The sequence below is a fragment of the Coturnix japonica genome, chromosome 4, assembly GCF_054131305.1.
Source record: "Coturnix japonica strain WE chromosome 4, WE-NBRP24, whole genome shotgun sequence".
Taxonomy (NCBI): Eukaryota; Metazoa; Chordata; class Aves; order Galliformes; family Phasianidae; genus Coturnix; species Coturnix japonica.
This window is the reverse complement of record NC_140666.1, coordinates 21,190,881-21,212,154: the sequence shown is the minus strand read 5'-3', so window position 1 is coordinate 21,212,154 and position 21,274 is coordinate 21,190,881. Positions and strand designations below refer to the sequence as shown.

Here is a 21,274-nt window from a genome sequence, read left to right as displayed (position 1 = left end):
AAGCAGCTTGAACACAGGTTTAACTTTAGATCTGAACATTCATATATATAAATTATTTTCTAAACACATAAAACATAAATACTGAAGAAATGCAATACAGGAAAGCAGGAATGCCTCAGTGCAGAGCTTCCCATCTCTCGCCATACATTGGCTGTAAGTCTCTCAGCTGTCTTGTTGTTAAAGCTGCCTGAAAACATTCCAGATTTTATGACAACTGTCATGACCTCTTTTCCTGACTTAACAAATAAAAGGATGCTTTTTCAGGGTGGAGAGAAGTGTTATTAGCACTAGTGAAAGCAAGTTTCTTTTTTTAAGAACTGTTTTAATAGTTGTTTCTATTCTGGTAGATCTGTGTATATGGAAAGTGATGCCAGAATGCTAACAGTGCATACTGCCAGAAATCAGTTCTGATTTCCCTCTTTCTTGCTGTCCTTTTATAAAAGTGAAATGATTACTGTTTTAATTATTGCTTCTCCTATTCTTGTAAGTTTCTCATCTATTTTTAGCACTCTGGACAGTCTCCTGCAGTAGTTTTTTTTTCAACGATTCTGTTCTGGCAGAAGATAGTTTTTGATCAGGTTTGAATTTGCTGCAATTCAGTAGAGCGGAGGAGGAGGACAGCGGGGCTTTGGTAAGGGTTTGGGGTACAGCAGGTTCCCAGGGTAACTTTTTTGATCTTTAACCAATAATGCTCTTACATTCCATCCAAGCCATTTTTTCCCCAGAACCTTCTATTGACTTTTACTGTGTACTTAGACAAATCCATGCTGCAGATAATTGGAATTGTTTCTCCCAGAAACCAAAGGTTACTAATTCTGTAAATAGTTCCAAATGAAGACTGGAAAGTATTTAAGACAGAGATGCATTTTCTGATTAGAGTATTAAGAAATGAATGTGAATAGCATAGAAACAATTTCAGTCAGAGAACTCCTAAGTTAGACACAGATTTTGTAATTTGTAGTAGGGAAAAATATTTCTCCTTTTGATTTCCAATGGGGTGCTAATGTTTTCAGATCTCTGTGGATGCTTTCAGCCCAAAAGAAATCTGATTACATCAATAAGTTCTGTGATTTGCACTTTCTGAGCAAGGCTGCAAAGAAGGTTGAGATGCTGTTTGTTTCAGCGTGTACTGGGAATCATTTGCTTGGTGACACTGAGACGTGAGCTGTAAAAGATGGGGTTGGCCCAGTATGGCTCTGACAGGTCAGACCTCTTCTCAAAGAGGTCTATACCACATAGGCTGCCATTTGTGAACAATTTAAGGACATCATTTTTGTGCTGTGCCCAGGCATGTAGCTGTGAATGTTTTTATAGTCCACTCCAATGGCTGTGGTGGGGAAATACGTCTGGAAATAAGGTTTCTCCTACAGAAGTATGACAAAAATGGCAGCCAAGACCGCAGCAGAAAGGCTTGCATGCAGGCAGGAGCTGAAGAGCCGCAAGGAAGACTGCTCAAGATTCTGCAGTCAGTCAACAGTAGTTACCCAGCAATGGACAAGACAAGGCGGATGTGGTGGTTTCCTCACCCTTTCTTTTCCGTTGTACATCCTTTCCTCATGTTTGCCTTCTGCTCAAAACTCTGAAAGACCTTTTTTCTCCTCCTTTGCTTCCTTCCTGCTTACCATCTCCAGCCACAGAGCGGAGGGAAATACCAGGGCCTGTTAGCTGGAGTGAAGGGGCAGGGAGGAGGACTTGGGTATAGCTGAGCACAGCAGAGAAAGGAGCACAGAACAGGTGTTAGTGCCAGACTGGAAGAATATCTCAGAACATCGGCATATAGTGGAAGTGAAATTGTAGTAGCTGCAGTGTTGAAGTGGGGATGACATAGTGCTATAGCTTCTGCTCAGTTAGATGTATGAAATATATATTCTTGGTCTGTGTGCAAGTACAGGAGACCTCCCTGTTCTTTTAGTAAATCTGCTTCTAATGTAATAACTAGGCAGTTTCTTAGATCTTACTAAATCTTCCCTGCTAGATTTATCACCAACATTTTGGCATATTTATTTAAGGAAGAGGGAGGGAAGGCTCCATTTTCATTGAGAAAGTGGATATTTGAGGAATTACTCAGCACAGAAATATGTAAATGCCCACCATGATGTTCAGCAACTTGTGTGGTTCTCTTCCCCTTGACCCCCAGGTGAGCTGACCCACTCAGGACACAGCAGGGGTGATTCTCCATGTGCCACGGAGCAGGCTGTGCCACTGGGAGACACAAATGGGATCATGAAGTGCTTAGACTTCAGTTTCTGCAGGGTACTACTCCCTAGCTGTGATATGACTGTCAGTTTCCTTCATGAGCTTAATGTATTTTTTGTGGAATTTTAGTAAAGAAACAGTCTGCACAACTTTCTAACATTCTTGGACACTCTTCTGCCACGTACTTGGGTAGATCTGGAGTATGTGCATAGTCTGATTCCCAGGGCTCACTAGAATGGAGTGCACTTAAAAGCTCTTGGCTTCTACTGGGCAACGGAGAAATTAATGACAAATGCCTCCAAAATGTGAAAGCCTTAAACTTTCAGTCTTTTAAAACCCAGTTCCCATTGGTGCTAACTTCCTTTTCATTGCCAGATAATGAACCTTCACTTCTGTTATGTGTCCTTGCCTTCAGCGTGGTTCTCTGCATAGCTCCCGTCGCGGTCAATTAGCTGGCAGGAGAGGCCCACAACAGCAGAGACTATTGCTTAATTGTTACTGTGGGATCCTTATGAAATGTGCAATTGCTGGGGCTCATTTACAATTCTAACACATCCAGCGTACCCTGCATCAGGAGTCCTGTGAACTGGACAAAAGCTAGAAAGTGGCAGCGCTGTTCCTGGCCAAAAGCTCATTAAGATAGACGTCTCCTGCTAGTGAACATCACACAGATAACACAGGCAGCTCGCTCCAAACAAGAGACATTCTTTTGTTCTGCCATACGAGGGCTTTCAGATATAAAGAATTTGAAGCTACTCAAAGGGCCAGCTGTGATATGAAGGGAACAGGTTTAAAATAGCTCTCCAGCAGTAAATGCTTAATGATCAGATCTTTCATTGGTCTCAGAACATTTGAGGAAACTCAGCCAGCTAAAATATTTGTTGATTACTTTAACAGAGGCCCTTTGTTCGCATTATCATGCAGAGTAATTAAGCCAATGCAAGCTAGTCCCCTTAGCTATATACATAATTAAAATGTTAGACTGATTAAATAGACTGTATTGGCACAGGGAGCACCTATTTACTTCATAATAGAGTTCCATCACTATGTTAAGCTTGTTTTCACCTTATGTTATTTGTTGTTATTTTGGAAAAATCAGTTTTATACAAGACAGATTGTGGTAGCTGTGCTTCCATTGAGGAACTAATCAGATCTTAAATTGGAGATAAGGGAGTTATCCAGAGTATTTAGTCCATGGAGCAAAATGCAAGAAAACCACATTAATCTATCTAACCTTACTTCAGAGTTGATTTTGCAGAGTCTATGTCCAGTTTTCTCTTTTCCTCCTTGATTTTGGAATCTCATATGCTCTAGTCAAGCCTCCAAAGTGAAAAGTTGATGCTTATACTGCAGTTAAAGCTTTGTCTGAAAGGCAAACTCTTTGATCGTTAAAATATTTTAATTCAATGCATTTCCACCTTTGTTAATTTGTTTATTACCCTTTCTAAGTCAAAAGCTGATTGTCAAACATTACATCATCCTGAGGTCTTCCAAGCCTAAAAACCAAGTTTCTTTGGGGATTCCCCTCAGTTGACAGTTCATGATGATAAGTTACACTATTGGCAGCAGCAGACTGGCTTTTCTCATGCTTTTGCAGAAGAATATTAGGACCCTTTTTGATTTCCAGGGCAATAGAGCTGGAATTTTTCAGAATTTCTCCTAGCAAGGACAACAGAAGCTCTTAGGAGGTAGAAGTCATTTCTACTGCTTGTTTTGGTCACAAAGTCTCTTTTCAATGAAAATTTCCAAAGCAGAATAAGTACAAGAAGGTATCCTTAAGTCTAGGATTAGGAGAAAGCTGAGATGAGGAGACTCTTGATAGAAATCAGGTTATTTTGATGCAAGGGCATTGTCTGTATTGGTTTTGACTTTGTGTGTTTGTTAATATGTTTGGTAAGATAGTCCAGATCAGTAGAACAGTGACTTTAAGATATGTTGTCCATGGAAGCGATCCCAGACTGCCTGACATGTATGAGACCAGAGACATCTTCAATTACAAGTGAGTTGAAATCCTACTTGGTGCACCTTTTCTACTGCATTTCACTGAAACATTCTGAGTTTATTGTAACTATGATGCGGATTTACAGGGAAATACATCTTAAGAGAACAGCAGCAGGTACTGAGTTTCTGGTAGATCTGAGCTGTGTAACCAGAAATCTGGAGAACCCCATTTGCTTGTTACTATATTCCTGGCTTTGGGAATCTTCCAGCAGACCCATGTTACTGGAGATTCATTCTAGAGGCACTCTTCCATTGAATGCACCTTTCAACATTTTAATAATTAGCAAAAAGATTAAACATCTCTTAAGAAAAATGCTACTTGATGGAGAAGCCAGACTACAGTGCTCCAGTTTTCAGTGCTGATCAGTCAAGTGCAGTTCTACAGTTGCCACGTGTTTTTTCTGCTCCTCTGTTTCTCCATGGTTTGCTTAACTTCTTGCTTGAAAAGTGAATTATCAGTAACTATGCTTTGTTAGGCACTCCATTTATTAACATGAGCTATGATCATCATGAATGCAGCAGTTATCACAGCTTTCTCTTAATAAGAGTGATCTCATCATGGGCATAATTTTGATGGAGTAAATATTTCTCAACACATGCTGACGAGAAAGAAACTGGAAGCTTGTTGCAGGCTGATGTCATGGGAAGAGCCTGGTCTCTTCAGCAGGGACTCATCAGTGCAAAGAGCTCTGAAAAATGTCTGACTTGGATCTAAGAAGGAAATGCAGGGTGGGAAAAGCTGTTTTAAGTTCTTAAATAACTGTGTAAAAAGCAAGGCCTTGACAATTATTATCAATCGAGTCTTTCACTAATTTATGACTGCAAAGTAAAAGAGACTAGGCTGAATTTTCCTTTAATTCCTAAGTAATCTGCATTTTTTCCTCTTGCTTGTGAAAACAATCCATAATTTATAAACTAAGTCTTTCAAACAAAATAGCAGCGGGGTTTTTATTTCCAGAAATTTAGCACATTTGCTGAAGCTCAAAGTAACTTCTCTTTTTTTTTTGTAAATTTAGACTTGTTTATAGTCATGTACATGGTGCGAAGTGAGTGAGAAAGGCTACTGGTAGGATTTGCTTGCATGATTTTTCAACTGTTTTGTGTTAATGAGTGGCAAAGTTAAACTTACTGGATAATGAGTCCTGATTGTAAACATCCTCTAATGTTCTTTTTAGAGCTGTCATTGGACCATTTTTTAGAGGACTCTGCTGTCTGACTTGATCTAACTGCAAAGATTTTGTGAGACTTAGTTCATGTGTATAGATATTATGGTGCTCAAAGCAAGGAAAAGCTTTCTACTAGCACAGACTTAAGCACATGAACTCAGGCACCAAAGTACAGCTTTGGAATGTATTGTCACTTGGAGCTACACATAGATATTTTAATGGGACAGCCTGAATCTTCCCACTTAGAGATGCAGAGCAAAAATATTCTCCAATACGCAAACCATAAAGCATCACTTGACTCCTATTTATACCTCTAGAATTAAGACCCAGAATAAGGCTAAAATGATTTGACCCATCTTTTGAGTAGCAGTGTGGCTAAGAGTCTGTCTGTGAAAGGTAGAAAACGTACCTTCGGTATGCACAGATCACTAAAGCATGCAGAAATATGCTTAATGCCTGTATAGTGTGTGTCAGTATGTGTTCTTTGGGGACTGAGAATTCTTTAGGGACTTTTTCCTGCAGAGACTGAGAATTTTTCTATTTACTTCAGTGGTTGTAATTTTTCTTGACCTAAATTTTCTTGGTGTTGCAATTCTGAAATAGATGAAGAATGACACAGGAGGAGTTCATCTTTAGGAGATGAAATTGACCTTGGTGGAGAGATAAAGTTATTGCTGGTGTTGTTCGAGAAGCAGTTAGCCGCTCTTAAAGCTTGGTGTGCTGGACTATCAGTCTCTAGAGCTGAGGTCAGATGAGGACAGAGTTAGAGATTTTACTTCGAGTGGTAGTGGAATGAGGCTCATTGCTTTTTTCTTTTTTTGAACAAACTGACCTAGCAGCCGGTGTGCCTACATTAAAAGATGTTTTCTCGGGTTAAACTCAATTATTTGTTTTTGCTTTGGCTGCTTTGCATTCTTGCTCACAGTTGGGTTGGTGTTATGTGAGAAGGGCAGGGTTGTGGGTTCATATTCATCTACTCATGTTGTTACAGACATACTTTACCCAAGAAGTAAAATAGTCCAGAATCTCAGTGGAGAAGATGAAGACATTTTTCAAACCCCAAACAAAAGCAATAAATGGAAACAAGGATTAACTTTGTCAATTTTCACCCCTCCCACAATAAATCTCCCAAATCTTGGCTTTTATCTTAGATGGATAACACAATAGGCACCAGAGCACACCAATGTTACACAAATACTTCATGTGCTATCAATTATTTTGGAAGTATTCATCATCTGAATTGTGAAATGGTTTGACCTTTCTTCCGAATGGAGAGTGTATGAAGATGCGAGTCTTAGGCTGTCACATTCTTTCTCTTGTATGGGTATCCTTTAAAGTGATTTCAGAAGAGCGCGGCTCTGACTAGGCTCTCCCTCGGTACCCTGCCCCTCTCACTGCTCTGTGGAATGATGTCAGATTAGAGATGATCTGTTATGTGGCAGGGGAATAGGGGTGAAGCAAGAAGAAAAACTGTTTAGTTTGGTACTAAAAAATGGCTTAGATATTATGAAATCAAGAGGATACGCTCAGTGGGAATGCAGCTGTGAAGTCCTACCTGGTAGTGAATCCCAGCCTTCAGACAAGACCAAGTGGGAGCAGAGTGGGTGGGCATGCCTAGAATGTGTTCTCATGGAAAGGACTCTTGTAACATACCCAGCAAACATCACACACAGAACGGCTTGGTTTATTAACAACTTTAGAGTTTATTAACTTATAAAACCAGGTTGAAGTGATACAAGTACATAAATAAGTACTGTAACAGGCATACGTCCCATGAAAAGAATTGAAAGCATGATGACACTGTGTTTTTTATTTCCCTAAGTGATGAAAAAACTGTAAAAATGCAATGCTGCATTTTCCTAAATGGTGCTTATGATTTTTAAAATTTTTTTATTTTTTTGCTTTTCTTAGAAAGTGTTTATTATAAAATAAATACACAATCTGGACTCCACCAGTCCTGTCACAAATACAAAAAGCTGATTGCCACCTTTGTAAAAACACAAACACTGTATACTTTCCCCTCAGTCTGTGTTCACCAGCTCCTGCTACACACTATGCCCATGAGGTGAGAAGGCCACTGCTGCTCTTCCCACCAAATTGCTACAGTTCTCAGTCTTCCTTACAGCATCTTCACCAAAGGAAAGATCAATATAATTCATGGCTTATCAGGAGAGTTCTAGTGAGATTTAGCACTTCTACAGCACATTTGAACTCGATGCCACGTGCTGTGGGCTTTGCTAAGACAAAGCTGGTGCTTCTGCAGCTACACTTTGGGGAAAGGGGACTTCATAAAGTGTGAAACAGGGCCAGCAGTGATGGGAGAAATGTGAGGAGTGGCCCTGCAGCAGATCAGGGCAGGAGGGACCCCGGGCCTGGGCTCCCTGTGGCCTTGCTGGAAGGACTGTGGCTGTGCAGGACCCATGCTGGAGCAGCTGTCCTCACTGCAGCCTGATGAGGTTTGGTTCTTACTGACATCAGACTGAGTTTTATTATTGCAAATCCGTTTTTAGCACGTTTTCCTTACACGGTGGACTGTGTTGAGCACTCAGCAGGGAGGGAAGTGTTCCTCTATGTTAGCTACTCTGCATCCAGGCCTAGGGACAATGTGGTGATTTTATGCAGCATCCTAGAGTTACAACGTCCTGGATCACTCAGTGAGTTATTTTCCCAGTTCCCTCAAGCTTTCCCACCCCTTTCAGCCTGTTTTTCTCTTTGCTGGGAAGCCCCACGCTGCAGCCTGGCTGAGAGGAGCTGTGGGAAGGCTGTCCCAGTGTGCTCGGGGTGGTGAAGCTTTGCCTGAAACCTGCTTTTGGCATTCAGCGCTGAGTTCTCCCACACCTCCATCCCTTTAGAAATGGGTACACCCCTGCAGTGCTTTTGCTGGCAGAACAACAAACCTCAAAATCCTCGCAGTCACTGTGACTTCACTCCTGAAGCAGGCCCAGCCCCTGCTTCAGACTGTTTCCATAAAGCTTTGTTTCCTAGTGTGTGTTTGAACAGCAGTGTTCCTTCCTACTTGTGGAGCAGAAAATGAAGGCAAAGCAGGCAGAGTCATTTGCTTCTTGGGAATTCACCCAACACTGCAGCCCCCAGTGCAGCATTATGGTGACTCGTCAGAGAAAATTCTTTTTTTTTTCAAAATAGCAACCTTCTCCTTCTTTTATGGCAGATAAGAGCCATCTTTCTTGAACACTGCAGATGTGCTACACTAAATTTAACAGAGTATCTCAAAATGCTTTCTCACAAAGATAAGAGTTTTCATAGGGCTACTGTGTTCTAAAGGCTTGCTGTAGCTGTTTGGTATTTGTCACGGGAGAAATCTGTCCTTGAAGCCTGAGAACTGGGAAGTCACCATCCGAAAAAAATGCAGAAGATTAGCTTCGAAACAAACCAGAACAAATAAATTAAGCTCTGTTGCAATGAAGGAGTTATTAATTGGGAGGTGCAACCCCCTAAGAGTTCTGAAAGTGCTGCAAGTACTTCACCACCTTCTTCAGCATGGCTTTAGAAGGCAGTCTATCAGCCAAGACCATGTGTTAATCGAGCCCAGAAGGATGAAGTTATTAGGGCTGTGATTTGAGAGATAATACCTTTTTTTTTTTTTTTTTTTTTTAAGAGAAGTGGGTGGTGGAAACAGTGAAAACCACTTAAAAGCGAACATTTGCTCAAGTTGCTACAAAAATATAGTGATTGCCACTAACACCTGCTGTTCAGTTTATGGACTCTGTTTGCTCAGCTACAAGACATCATCCCAAAGGCAGGCTGCTTAGAGTTTGTTAGTTTAAATCCGTTTTTTATGCCTCCAACACAAGTATTGTAGCACTTGTATTTTTCCTCCACTACTTAAAGAGAAATCCACAAGCCATTTCAACTCCAGAAATGCTATGAGCTCGGTACAGGAAATAATGCTCTCCATACTCCTGCACATTTATTAGGTGTCCTTCTTTTCATTAGTTTGAATAACTTGCCAAATAATAAAAGCGTTCTGTTTTCTCTTTTTAACTTGTAAAGAAATGCAACTCTGGGAAAGTACAGTCTCTCTTTCTACTTCCCCCACCAGTAACACAGAGCCTCCTAGTCTTTTGGAGGAGATATTTGAACGATTGACACAGACCACTACACATAAAGCAGCAAATTTGCTGTGCATGATGTGAATAATTACTGCATTATAGTTTTGGTTTTTAGGGCAACTGTTGACTTAAGCAAAATAAGCCTGCAGTCCAGCTGCAGATCCAAGTTTTCATAAGTTTTCTTGTGTTTCTCCCTTCAGTGCTGTCTCTCTTAACAGTGACCCTTTTCAGACTTCTCAAGGTACAAAACCTTTACCAAATCCTCGAGCTCAGTCCTGCACACTCTGCTTTCACACATTTGGCTGATCTGAGCTTCTCCTTCGCTAAATATTTTCCACTGGCCTGAAAACAAAAACACAAAGGAGAAAGACACTCGCTTAGGAAGGGCATAGGGAACTTTGGCATCACTTACAAGCATTCTCCAGACAAACTGATTCACAGTGGTCAAAGAGAGGATGTCCACTCCTCCCATGGAAAACATTCAAAGTATCTTACAGTCATTTAATATATTCCATGAAAAACAATTCTGTTATAAATGATAAACAAGAACCTGAATATCCTTTTCTTTAAGCAAGTAGTACTATTTCCTTCAACCATTTATGAAGTCAGATCCTCTAACTTAAGACAGTGATATAAAAATTTAAATGTGATGGTAAATGACTGCAATTAGAAGTCAGCATTTCATGCAGTATGAACTCTAGCTACCTTCGTATTACACAAACTGTGTCAGATAATAGTATTCTGGTATAGTTTTGCTAAGGTTAATAGAGTTACTCACAGGCCTGATAACTAGGATGTGATAATAGAGGTCACAATGACAAGCACAGAGAAGGCTGAAAGGAACAAATTATGAAACCTAGATGAAAAGGTGTCTGCTTCTCACTTAGCCTGTATTATGAAGAATAGATTGTTCCTGGGCAAAATACTTCCCTGCCTACTTGGAACCTCAGAAAAAAATGGCAATTCACAGTGCAAAAGAACTAGTAACTAAAAATGCCTATACCTTAATTAAACTGTCAAATTAGGTGTCATATCCCAAGCTTGGTGAAATACAAAAAAGAAATTGAAGCAAGAGTGATAAATGAGTTGGGTACCTTTTCAAAAGACAAGTTTTAATAATAAAAAATATTACTAAGGACATAGAAAAGGCTTCTTTCAAGTACAACACGTGTATGTATATAGGCTTAAATAAAAACAAATAGTGCAGTTGCGCTGACATCAGTCATATTTCAGACTCATGGCATTATAAGCAGAAAACAGCCAGTTTGTTTTCTCAGAATGACAGGAGACTATCCCAGCATGCTATATGTACCTACATTTTAAATTGCTGTATTTTGATTATTTGATATTATACAAAGCCACATACTGGAGGAACATGAGGCTGTCTGACTGCGCTGAGTAAAATTGGCGCATTTTTCAAGGTTGTGTAGATGGAGAAAAACCTGAAGAGATCAGAATTTTACTTACTAGAGGTTGTCCTTGTTATCTGTTTGAAGTAGGGAAGCTCTTCAAATTCCCTCTTGGACATTTTCTCAATGTAGAAATGACGGAGAATCCCTTCAACAAAGGTACAAGAAGTGGCTGTTACTGGAAGCATGCGCATTGCTCTAAGCCCAGGGTGCTGCCTGGCCTTTATGTAGAATTACTGCTGTTTTGAACTACACTGTGAAATAATCCTTACTAAAGTCTCAGTATCTTGGAAAATAATAAAACAGTACAGTTTTGTTGTTAGCTGCCATTTTGCCTGTCGTGAGTTAGAAGACATCACTGACAAGTCATCACAAGGCTTTGTGGCTTCCTGAACACATGAAGTAATTATTAACCATCAGCCCTCCTGCAACTTCTCTTCTGCTCACAGCTGGGGTTTGGCTTTGTGCTTTATAGTGCATTCTGGAGATCATTTCCATGAAAAGGGCTGCACTAGATGAGGTTGTCCTAAGGGGATTGCATCCTTTTTGCTTAAATTGGATTAAGTAGATAGGATCTTTAAGGAGCTGGAGATAATATTTTTCCTGTACTAACTGTTGAGAATTTGCACTAGTGCAAATCAGAAAGCTTTTCAGTTTTCTTCTGATTTTAGCAGTTGGTCTAATAAGAGATATTGCTTTCACTCCTAATACAGTTATTGTCAGTATTCTAGGCCACCATGAATGCAGTTGCATGTCACTAAAGGAAGACATTCCTGGCATTTTAATGAGAGATGATATACTTTTAAAATACATAACTTGTTCAACTCACCTTTTCTGATTGTCCACACGTGTATTTCTATTTGTGGTGGTTTTTCAGTCTCCACTGCAATTTTCCTGATGGTTTCTCCTTCCTCTGTGAAAATGGATTCATAGACGGGAAAGGTCTCTTTCCCACAGAAGTAATCTTTGTTGTCAAAGCTTTGACTTGGCACTTCTTCTGTTTAAGAAAAAAAGCCCAAAACACATTCTACAGCTGTAAACAAGTCTTCCAGAAATTACCTGGCACTAAACCAAGCAGGTTTAGTTTAAAATTAGAGTTTTCATAGAGTCGTGGAATATCCCAGGTTGGAAGGGGCCCACAAAGATCATCTCGTCCAACTCATATGTTCACTCACGTAATCTTTGAAATCCATCTCCAGCTAAGCCGTAGGCATTTAATAGTGTTACATTCTGCTAGGTTCCCACTGCCTGGCTCTTGTGGCAAGTAGGTGTTTGTATTTATAATCCAGTTTCATGAAGCTATATTTGTCTGTGAGAATCCTCAGATTTTTCGAACCACTGTCCACTTTCCAAGCATGTTTGAAATAAGAGTGGAAGTCTCAGAGGTAATTAAACAGTAATGAAAATCCGTGGTTGGAGAGAGTGAAGAAACCCAAGCTAATGCTTTGTTCAGGGAAAGGTTGGGGGGAGAACCTACATATTCTGCATTTTGATTAAAAGCAGAGACCACGTAGGGATGTGGCCAGTCAGCAGCTCAGTGCAAGCCTGGGCTAGGCACAGGGAACGTTATCTCATGACAGCCCAACGTAGTCACAGGACATAGAAGTAGAAATTGTAATTATTCTAATGGTAAGTTGGAAGCTGGACAAGAATGGGGGAGAGAAGATGAGATGGTTTGAATGTTTCGTGAGTACTGCAGTGGGGAAAGAATGGGAGAGTCTTCTGATAGTGGTGAACTGTGTATTCTGTTTGGAAATGAGCATCAGGAAGTCATGCAAATAGTGGAGAGAAAGGCAGGGATTGATAAGAACATACGTGCCCCATGCAACAAGCCCTTCCTTGGAGGAAAACAGTTAATAGGAGGGCTAGGTAGGCAGCTCTGTGTGTCTCACATGGATTTCTCTGCACATAAATCAGAACCATGGGCACTGCTATGGCTATTTCCATCAGATCTTACGAGCAGAGCCCTTGACATGCACAGAAAGCAGTAGTTTAAGATAAACTCTTTATTTTACCTGGACAGACTTTACAGCATTTTCCTTCCACTTTCTGAGGGTATTTGCAGGGATATTGTTCTGGACAATGAATTTTCTTACACTCTTGTTTGGTGATGTTGCAGGTACACAATACACACTCTACAATTCCAAAGGCCCGGAGATTAGGATGCCAAGATTCACCGTGGGAGTATGTTTTGCCATTTGAAACACAAACTATAAAAGAAAAGGAAGAAAAAGTACAACTGGAAAAGGTACGTTCACTGGCTGCTCTGCCATGAATTTTCATTTGATTCTTGCACATTTGTTTAAAGCAGTGTCTCTATACCTAATTTGTTAGTGACTCTGGCTTACTTCACAAACTAACTCCTCCTTCCCACTGCTGATCTCAGTCCACACACAGGGCATAGCCTGCTAAATTGGCTCCGGCTTCTAGTTTTTAATCTGCAGTGGGCAAAATCACAACATTTGCTACAGGTTATCTATACAACTGTTCCTAGCGTTAGCTGAATGTGGCTTTTTGCAGGGAGAGATCCGTACTATCCACAGGATGGATTAGTGGCACCTGGGCCTTTAGAACTCCAGTCACACAGAACTTCTGCTACACAACACAGAGCAGAAGCAATAGAATGCTACAAAAAGAAGTCTGATGTCAGTTGTGGAGATATGTATGTCTATAGGTACATAGGGAGATTTGGCCTTTGCAATCATGAGAAAACATTAACTGGAAAGGATGCCTGTGGGGCTGAGATTTAATTCCAAGAGCATCTAAGCATCTCAGAGTATTATTTTCATCTGTGCCCCTGAGAGACGGAGAAATACAGCTGGCAAAAGGAGAGTGGAAAAATTCCTACCTGGTAGAAGCCAGTTTGGGTCACCCTGCATTTAATGGGGATTATATCGCTTTACACCATGTTTGCATTTGTCCTATAAACCTTACTTCTTTCTTTTTAAATATTTTATAAACACGAAGAAAAATGCAAACTAATCCTAACAAGGTGAAAGAAAGGGCATTGCCTGGATTCTAAAAGCAACTAAAGTGAAGCTAGGGTATGTTGCAAATATTTCCAATTCTTCTAATATGCCATCATTTTTATTAATGCTTTTATTTGTAAAATATGTTTCTATTTTGCCTGTAACTTTCAAAAGCAATTTAATTTTTATCTGTAATCTGAAATTTACATCTAACTGGTAACAGATGTGATCAACTGGCTTATACTTTACCAAGTTGCTGAGATTTATGGGGACTGTTCTTTGTAATGTATTGTCTTTCATGAGGTTATGTTATCATTTGGCTTTTAATTTGCTACTTTTTAACTCCTTCTTCAGACATGGCTTTATTTTAGAGATGGAAAACAGTTTTGTTTCTCACATGAAAGCAAATAATGTGTTATCTGTATACTGAAGATGAGAGAAAAAAGAATCTGTTTAGCATAGAACAGTTCAGGATAGCAGATGAAGCCTGCAGTAGATCTTAATATATGGCATATAACTTCTAGCTCTGAAATGCCCTGATTTTTTAGTGTTTTTCACACTCAGAATTATAAATCTGTATCCATACAACCTAATTTTCTCTGCATGTCAGAAGAATTGCTATGTATTTATTCTTTAGTTTGTTGTGTCATAAGGGGCTTATACATTAATTAATGCATTACCTGGTAACTGGGGAAGAACAAAAGAAAATACGTGGTCAGCATTCTGGTTTCCACCAAGGGGAACTTAGACACACTCCAGGCAGTGAAAGTATGAAGTAGTGGCAGTTAGTATACCGCATTCAGAAATATGCTATTCATCTGCATGCTTTTTATTTGCTGAAACAAATCAGTTAGAAACTGCTTTGATGATGTCTTTATGTGTGAATTACATGTCAGAGATATTGCACTGTGTGGAGATTCCTACTCCTAGATTCAGCATAAAACACTGGCATGATCTGAATGCTTTTTCATGGTTGTTCAGGTGGATAATAAAGATCCTATGGCCAACATTCCTTCTGTTAGTTAATACCTTGAAAGATTAGTTGGCCCTAATACAGGGGCTTTTAACTCTTTGTGGGTAGTTTCTGAGTGCCTACTGACTGGTGTTTGTGGATAACTGCTTTTCTGAATACACATTTTTACAGCTATATATTTTATGGCTTCTTAGACCTGTTCCTTCAGACCTCAGCTGGCTTATGTACACCCACAGCAGGAAACTGAGCATCCCGCCCTTTTGGTCATACAGCACCCACTTTCCCAAGAACTGGACAACTGATATTTTCTCTTTATTTTTGTCTTTACTACAGTGCAGCAGGAATGTCTTAGTCATGTTTGTATAAGGTCTGCAAAATCAGCTCAAAGTTCTGCTGCCCACATAATGTAATATATTATCAGAAGGCACTAAGGGATTCATTGCTTTGGTTAACTTTGCCTGGTTACAGCTCATACATCCATTCTAGGCTAATTACCTGCTCTGCATCTACTATTAGACTTGAGGGAGGAAAAGGACCCCCTGTATCTCAGACAACCATCTTAAGGTGGGGGAAGTCATGATATTTTCATGACTTATAATTTGCTAAGCCTTAGAGGCAGAAAACTTCCAATCCTACAGCAAAGTTTTACAGCCTGAGATTTGTGGAGCAGTTTAAATACATGCAGTTTGCAGCAAGTAAAGTTATAAAATAGGAGACAGTGTAGAGAACAAAACCACTGTCTATTTCCTACTGGACAAGTCACTGTGTAAACCAGTTAGCAAATCTAAGGGCATCACAGTGTCCTTTGAGGAACTTAACACTCACTTTGCTGGTTACAGCAGTATGTTTTTTCTGAATTATGTAGTATAATACCACAAAGTAATTCAGAGAGCAACACGATAATGTTGTGCCCACACAGACTGAAATGCACTGTTGCATTGGCAGGCACAACTGATCTCACTCAAGAGCTTATTTCATATCTTTACTAGTCTGTTGCTTTCACTCTCTGATTTGCTTTAGGTCTCTTGATAGCAGTGTGAATTTCCAAGATTCTGCTGTATATTTTGAGAAGACTTTTTTTTGTAGGTGTTAAATGCCTGACCCAGAGAAATACCATATGAAATGCTGTTCTTTACCTCGTCCATGCTTGTGCTTGTTGTTGATAACAATCTGTACTATTGTTCCTGAGGCTTGCTGGGGATCTGGTAGGACTCCACGGTTACTTCTGGCACTTGGAAATCGTGGAACATTGACTACCTGCCTGGTGGAGCTGGGTGACAGCTCATAGTGGGAGCGGTGGTAAGAGTGTCTCTGGAGACAGAAAGAGAGCAGGAAAATAAATGTATTATTCCAGTGAGTACGAGGAAAGAGGATGTGCTTGAAGCTCAATACAAACAATGACTTGCTACTATCAACAAACAGGCCTTAAGCATAAGGAATGGCACCAAAAGGCCATGCAGATTTTGCAGGTACTTGCAGTTAAGTCAACTACACATACACAGAACTCATCTCACCAGACTATATATTCAGTGTAGGTGTCTACATATAAATTGATTATCTGAAGTCCCTAGTCAAGTACTTCTTGAACATGATCCATCTGACCTGTTGTAGATCTCAGGAGATGAATCACAACTCGGAAGTCTCCATTTCTTTCAATTTATTATAAGCAGAATTCAGAGCTAGACACCTTCTTTACTTATGTCTGCTTTAAGAACAGGTGAGCTTGTCTAGTTTTCTTCATCAAAACTGCTTTCTGCTTGAGCTGCAGTGGCAGAATACATGTGCGGGATGACCATCCAGCTTCTTGTTTGCATGGAGCTGTTCTGAACTCCTGTGCTGGACCAGGGCTAGCCAACTTTACATAGACTGAGCAGAACCTTATTTCAATCTGTCTTGCAGACTGGAAAATCTCATTTGATTTGCAGAGGAAAGTAGTCTGTGTGTTTTCTATAGCAAAAGAGCTGGCTATTTTCAGAGAATTATTTTCCAAAATACCCATGGGCATGAAGGGATAGTGTGTACTACAGCAGATATTTTATGAGGCATGATTCTTCTCACTAATCCAAAGACCTGTTGGTTCATGTATTTGGGTAGTGTGCCTACTGCTTAAAAGCTCTTCATGTTCTCTCCAAGTGCTGTTACAGAAAGCCTCTCTTGAGTAAGTTGTTAGTGGTTACTGTTAACCCCAGAGGCAGTGAAGTCCTTAATGTAAATACACATATGCATGTGTGTCAACTAGGAAATAAGAGTTTGTAATTATGATTTTGAAGTGTTGCTTGTATAACAAACAAAATGCTGTGGAATTTTATTCTCATAGAGCACACACAGTAAAGGCCAAATCCAGAGCCTACAGGAGCTCATGTGAGTTTGTAATTCAGACTTATTCATGAATTCAGGTTGAGTTTATTAAGGGGCTTGCTGCAATAGATATTCCTATATCTCATCAGACCTGTTAATATCCTCCTTTTTCTTTCTTCTCCCCCACCCCCTCCGCCAAAGTACTGGCATGCATGGGCAGAAAATGTGTCTTTAAATCATAGGTCACACTTACGGCTTCCCTGTTGGCTGGCTGCCGGAAGATATCTCCATCAGCCTGCTCCCAGGACAACTCTCCATCTCCTGGGCATGAAGCAGAGCAATATCAGTTAGGGGAGTCATTGTGCAAGGATTTGGGAGATACCTAGGGGAAAAGTCTCATCCAGCTTTACAGCTAAATTTGCAAATCTTTAGTTTGACTTGGAGTAACAGGAGTAACATCCAGCTGTTTTCTGGTTAAAGACAAGCTCCATAAATACATACACAACTAGTATGAGCCATGTGAACATTACAGCAGGGAAAAATCAGTTTCAGGTGGCTGGAGAGAGAATGTAGCTATAAGAGTTGTTAAAGACATATTTAGAGGTGTTCCTTGACAGGACGAGCCATGGAACTTGAACTGTCTGGTTCTTGGAAAACTTGTTCAAGAGCAGGAGAAATCATTTAGTGTGGAGCTGACCTTGGAATTTATCCCAGCCTTGGAATTCAGATATAGGTACCGATAAAGTTGTTTTGCTAGTGGCTTGAAGCCTACCTCTATGTGTGCTAAGCTGGAACACAGCACAGTGCTGCCATATCACGAACCTGCTGGGTTACATGAATGGCACACAATAGTGCCAGGCACAAGTTTGGGCCCCTGTGACAGACCAGCAGTAGGATGTGATCCTGGTTTGGGAGAGCCATGGTGCTGATGCAGCTGTGTTTCTAGTTCTGCAGTTAACTTGATTTCATTCAGTCAGATCCATCATGGTTCTGCTACCTCATGGCATTTTTTTTTTGAGAACTTTAAATTTAACTTAAGGGAAGGCTGGATCCTGACATAGAAATCCTCATCCTTGCTCTGACTGGAAGGACAGTGACAGCAATGAGCTCACAGCACAAGATGGATGCAGAGCTGTTGGACTGAGACCAGATAAGTGGCATTTCTGAAAACCAGAGGCATTCTGAGAACTGGCCACAGGTGCTCAGATTCTTGAGAAGTGGCGACTCAAATGCCACAATACCAACAGTAAGATACAATGCATCTAGGAATCTTCAGATGTTTAGACAGGCTTACAGACAGGTATTTAAGTGTAGACATTCGAAAGGGCTAGTAAGGCTGGCAGTACACTTCCTCATAACCAAGTTCTCCACGCTTCCAGGATCCAGAATGGAACTGCCAATAAAATACCAGTGTTTGCTGAATGTATATAATTTAAACTGAATGGAAACTAGCTTCTGAATTGAAATTCTTATGTCTTGTATAACTTGAGCAGGTCTGACAACTTGTCTGATAGAACCTCATGTTTGAATTCAAAACCTGTCTAGCCAAAGCAACGGCAACTATTTAAATTCATCATTTGAAGCCCTGATTGTCCTCATCATTGGAATGCAACTTTATCATCAGTGCATTCTTTCCTTGTTTTAATTAAGGAAAACAAAGCTAGTAATGTTGCCCTGCTGGAATTTGATGTTTAATTTCCCAGCATGGTCTGGGTTTTGAGTAAATGAGAAACTTGCAGACAACATCCTAAGTGCCAGTGCTGGTGCACAGAGAAGGGAAGGAGTACATGTTGATCTGCATCCTGTGCATGTGTAACACTTACCTCTGCAAACTGGACAGCAGGACTCTGGAACAGAAACTGGGAAAGAGCAAGTTAATTTGGGACAGGTCTTCAGCCCACAGTACACATTTCCTTCCTGCCAGTAAAACACAAGGAGTATTTAGGAGTCATCAGTTCATATAGTACCATATATGCATTTTTATGGACATATTTAAATCTAGTATGGATGTTTACATATATGCCCCTTGAGTAGCCAAAAGCAGAATATTATATCAATGAAGAATCTGAATAGCAGTTCTTAAATGTATTGTCATGCAGAGGGAGAAAAAGTGAAGAAGTGGGGAGGGAAGGAACTGCAATTGCTATAAGCCTAAAATCTGTCTAACATTTACATCTGGTGTAAATTCTTCCCCCTGTCCTCCCTAAATCATGTCATAATGCTGATCTGGAGGAAGAACTTGGCAGTGACACCTGCAGTCACAGATTTGTTCAGTAGCTGACCTGTTCAGCTTGTCGTTAATGTTGAATATGGCAATTAATTGATCAGAAGAGATCCTGATTGGGTTGAGAAGGATGTTACAGCTCACAAAGTGCCTCCTAAGAGTCACTGGGTGACTGCACCAATATGCTGGATTTAAATTGGTGGCACCTCAGGAATGGGTCTGGGGCCTGTTGCTGTCCAGTCTCAGCTCATGGGGCTCTTATCAGCTCAGCCCAAATGAATCCAGTTTCATTCTGTGACTCAGTGCTGCATATTCCAGTCAGGCTGAAGTGAAATGTTCCATAAATGCCAAGTCGCAGTTGTTTACCTGCTGCCTTGCACTGCATGCTTACCTATGGTAGATGTCTGACAGGGTGAGAGCTTTGTCCTCTGTGTTTGAGCAGGAGGCAGCCTGGCATTTACCAGGTGCCATGGACTGGCTTGTGAGTTTCTGTGTTACCTCCCAGTTCCCAGCCTCTACTGTGTGCTACGGACTGCATGCATTTCAGTGCCATGTCTTCTGGAAAGGTGAAATGAAGCTCAGACAGAGAAGGGCTCTGACAAGCTGTGGTACTTACTGAGCAGCTGCACTGGGCGCACTGGTTTGCTTGCCTGTTTTGGAAAAGCCCCTCTGCCACAAACATTTCGCCATGATGGTAGGTGGTGCCATTGTATTCACAGGACTTCCCAGTGATTTTGCTGCTTACTGAGAACAGCGAATCTTCTGAAAGCAACGGGAAAGAAACACTTCATGCAAATTGTCCTCACAACTACCAATATCACAAGTACAGGGATAGGGAAGCTTCCCTGCTCCCCCATTTCACTTTATTATAAAAGGACAAGTTTTGTCATGCCATAAAATATGAGTGAAATTCTCACACTGCTGAACTTTCATAATTCACACTTTCGAGTTGACTGTCTCAGTTAATCTTTGGATTTTGATTTCATCACGAAGGCCAGCACAGATTGCCATCTCATGTGCTGCTGTGCTTTCTCTTGCCCTGTCTTCCACAGCATTTACAATTAGGATAAGCCGGTGCAGTTACATGCTCACTTGTTAAATTTACATTGCTCTTTTTGTTTTAATGTAGAAGGCATGAGGTCCTGTACACACACAGAATTCCACTGCCACTAACACATTTCTAGCATTATTTCCCCCTTCTTAGATCTGGTATTATTGTATTAATGATTTGCAGTGGGAGTTAGTTGCAGGTTAGTGTACCACATGGCAAGCACAGAACTGCTTCTGTGCCATTCACAGCGCAGACCTTCTGCTGTACAGGAAAACTGAAACTGATGATGGAACTCTGTTAAGAGCAAACAAGCCCAAGACTAACTGTACTATGTTCTATATAAGTGTTTGTTCCCAAGGACTTTCACACTTTGTTGCTGTTGTTGTTTTCAGAATGGCAAAACTTTTCAAAGGCAGGCTGCAAAAGCTACCCAAAAGCCACTGTTTTTCTTACATGCATTTTAAGGTGAGTTGTGCAAATCAGTGCATTTTGTTTGCAGAACTGAGTGCGTACAATGAAGCACACAAGATGTCAGTGTCCATTCAATCCTGAAACCTCTTGTTTCACTCGAGATCACATGCAGTTCTGCACCACATGGGTAAAATTTTCTTCTTAGACTCAAAATTATTTATATCTTAAGTTAAAACATTCCCTACACTGTTTAACTATCACACAGCTGACAAACTCTGCAAAGGGATTATACTTTACCTATGAAATGTAAGTCACTTGATACATATTGGGCAGCAAATCTGACACTAATACATTTACATTTGCATGAACTTAGCATCTCAGCATGGAAAGAGGCATTCTGAACAAGAGCTCTATGGAAGTAACAGTGGAGTATTTGTTCTCTGAAGCCAGAATCAGTGCAGATTTCTAGGAACGCAGCTGAAATTTCATTCAGTGGGTTTGTGCTT

General features: G+C 40.5%; 1 protein-coding gene across 1 annotated transcript in view; it reads right to left on the bottom strand.

Moving 5' to 3' along the window:
• Nucleotides 1-7,046: 7,046 nt before the first annotated feature.
• CHRDL1 (chordin like 1) overlaps nt 7,047-21,274 on the bottom strand; it is a 35,970-nt gene continuing 21,742 nt past the window's right edge. Inside the window, exons 5-12 of the mRNA XM_015860692.3 lie at nt 19,923-20,068; nt 18,906-18,999; nt 17,336-17,403; nt 15,921-16,095; nt 12,858-13,052; nt 11,672-11,839; nt 10,901-10,990; nt 7,047-9,775 (exon numbers count right to left, since the gene is read on the bottom strand). Of these exons, the coding sequence (XP_015716178.1) occupies nt 9,645-9,775; nt 10,901-10,990; nt 11,672-11,839; nt 12,858-13,052; nt 15,921-16,095; nt 17,336-17,403; nt 18,906-18,999; nt 19,923-20,068 (1,067 nt within the window). The 3' untranslated portion in view covers nt 7,047-9,644. The remainder of the gene's footprint in view (nt 9,776-10,900; nt 10,991-11,671; nt 11,840-12,857; nt 13,053-15,920; nt 16,096-17,335; nt 17,404-18,905; nt 19,000-19,922; nt 20,069-21,274) is intronic.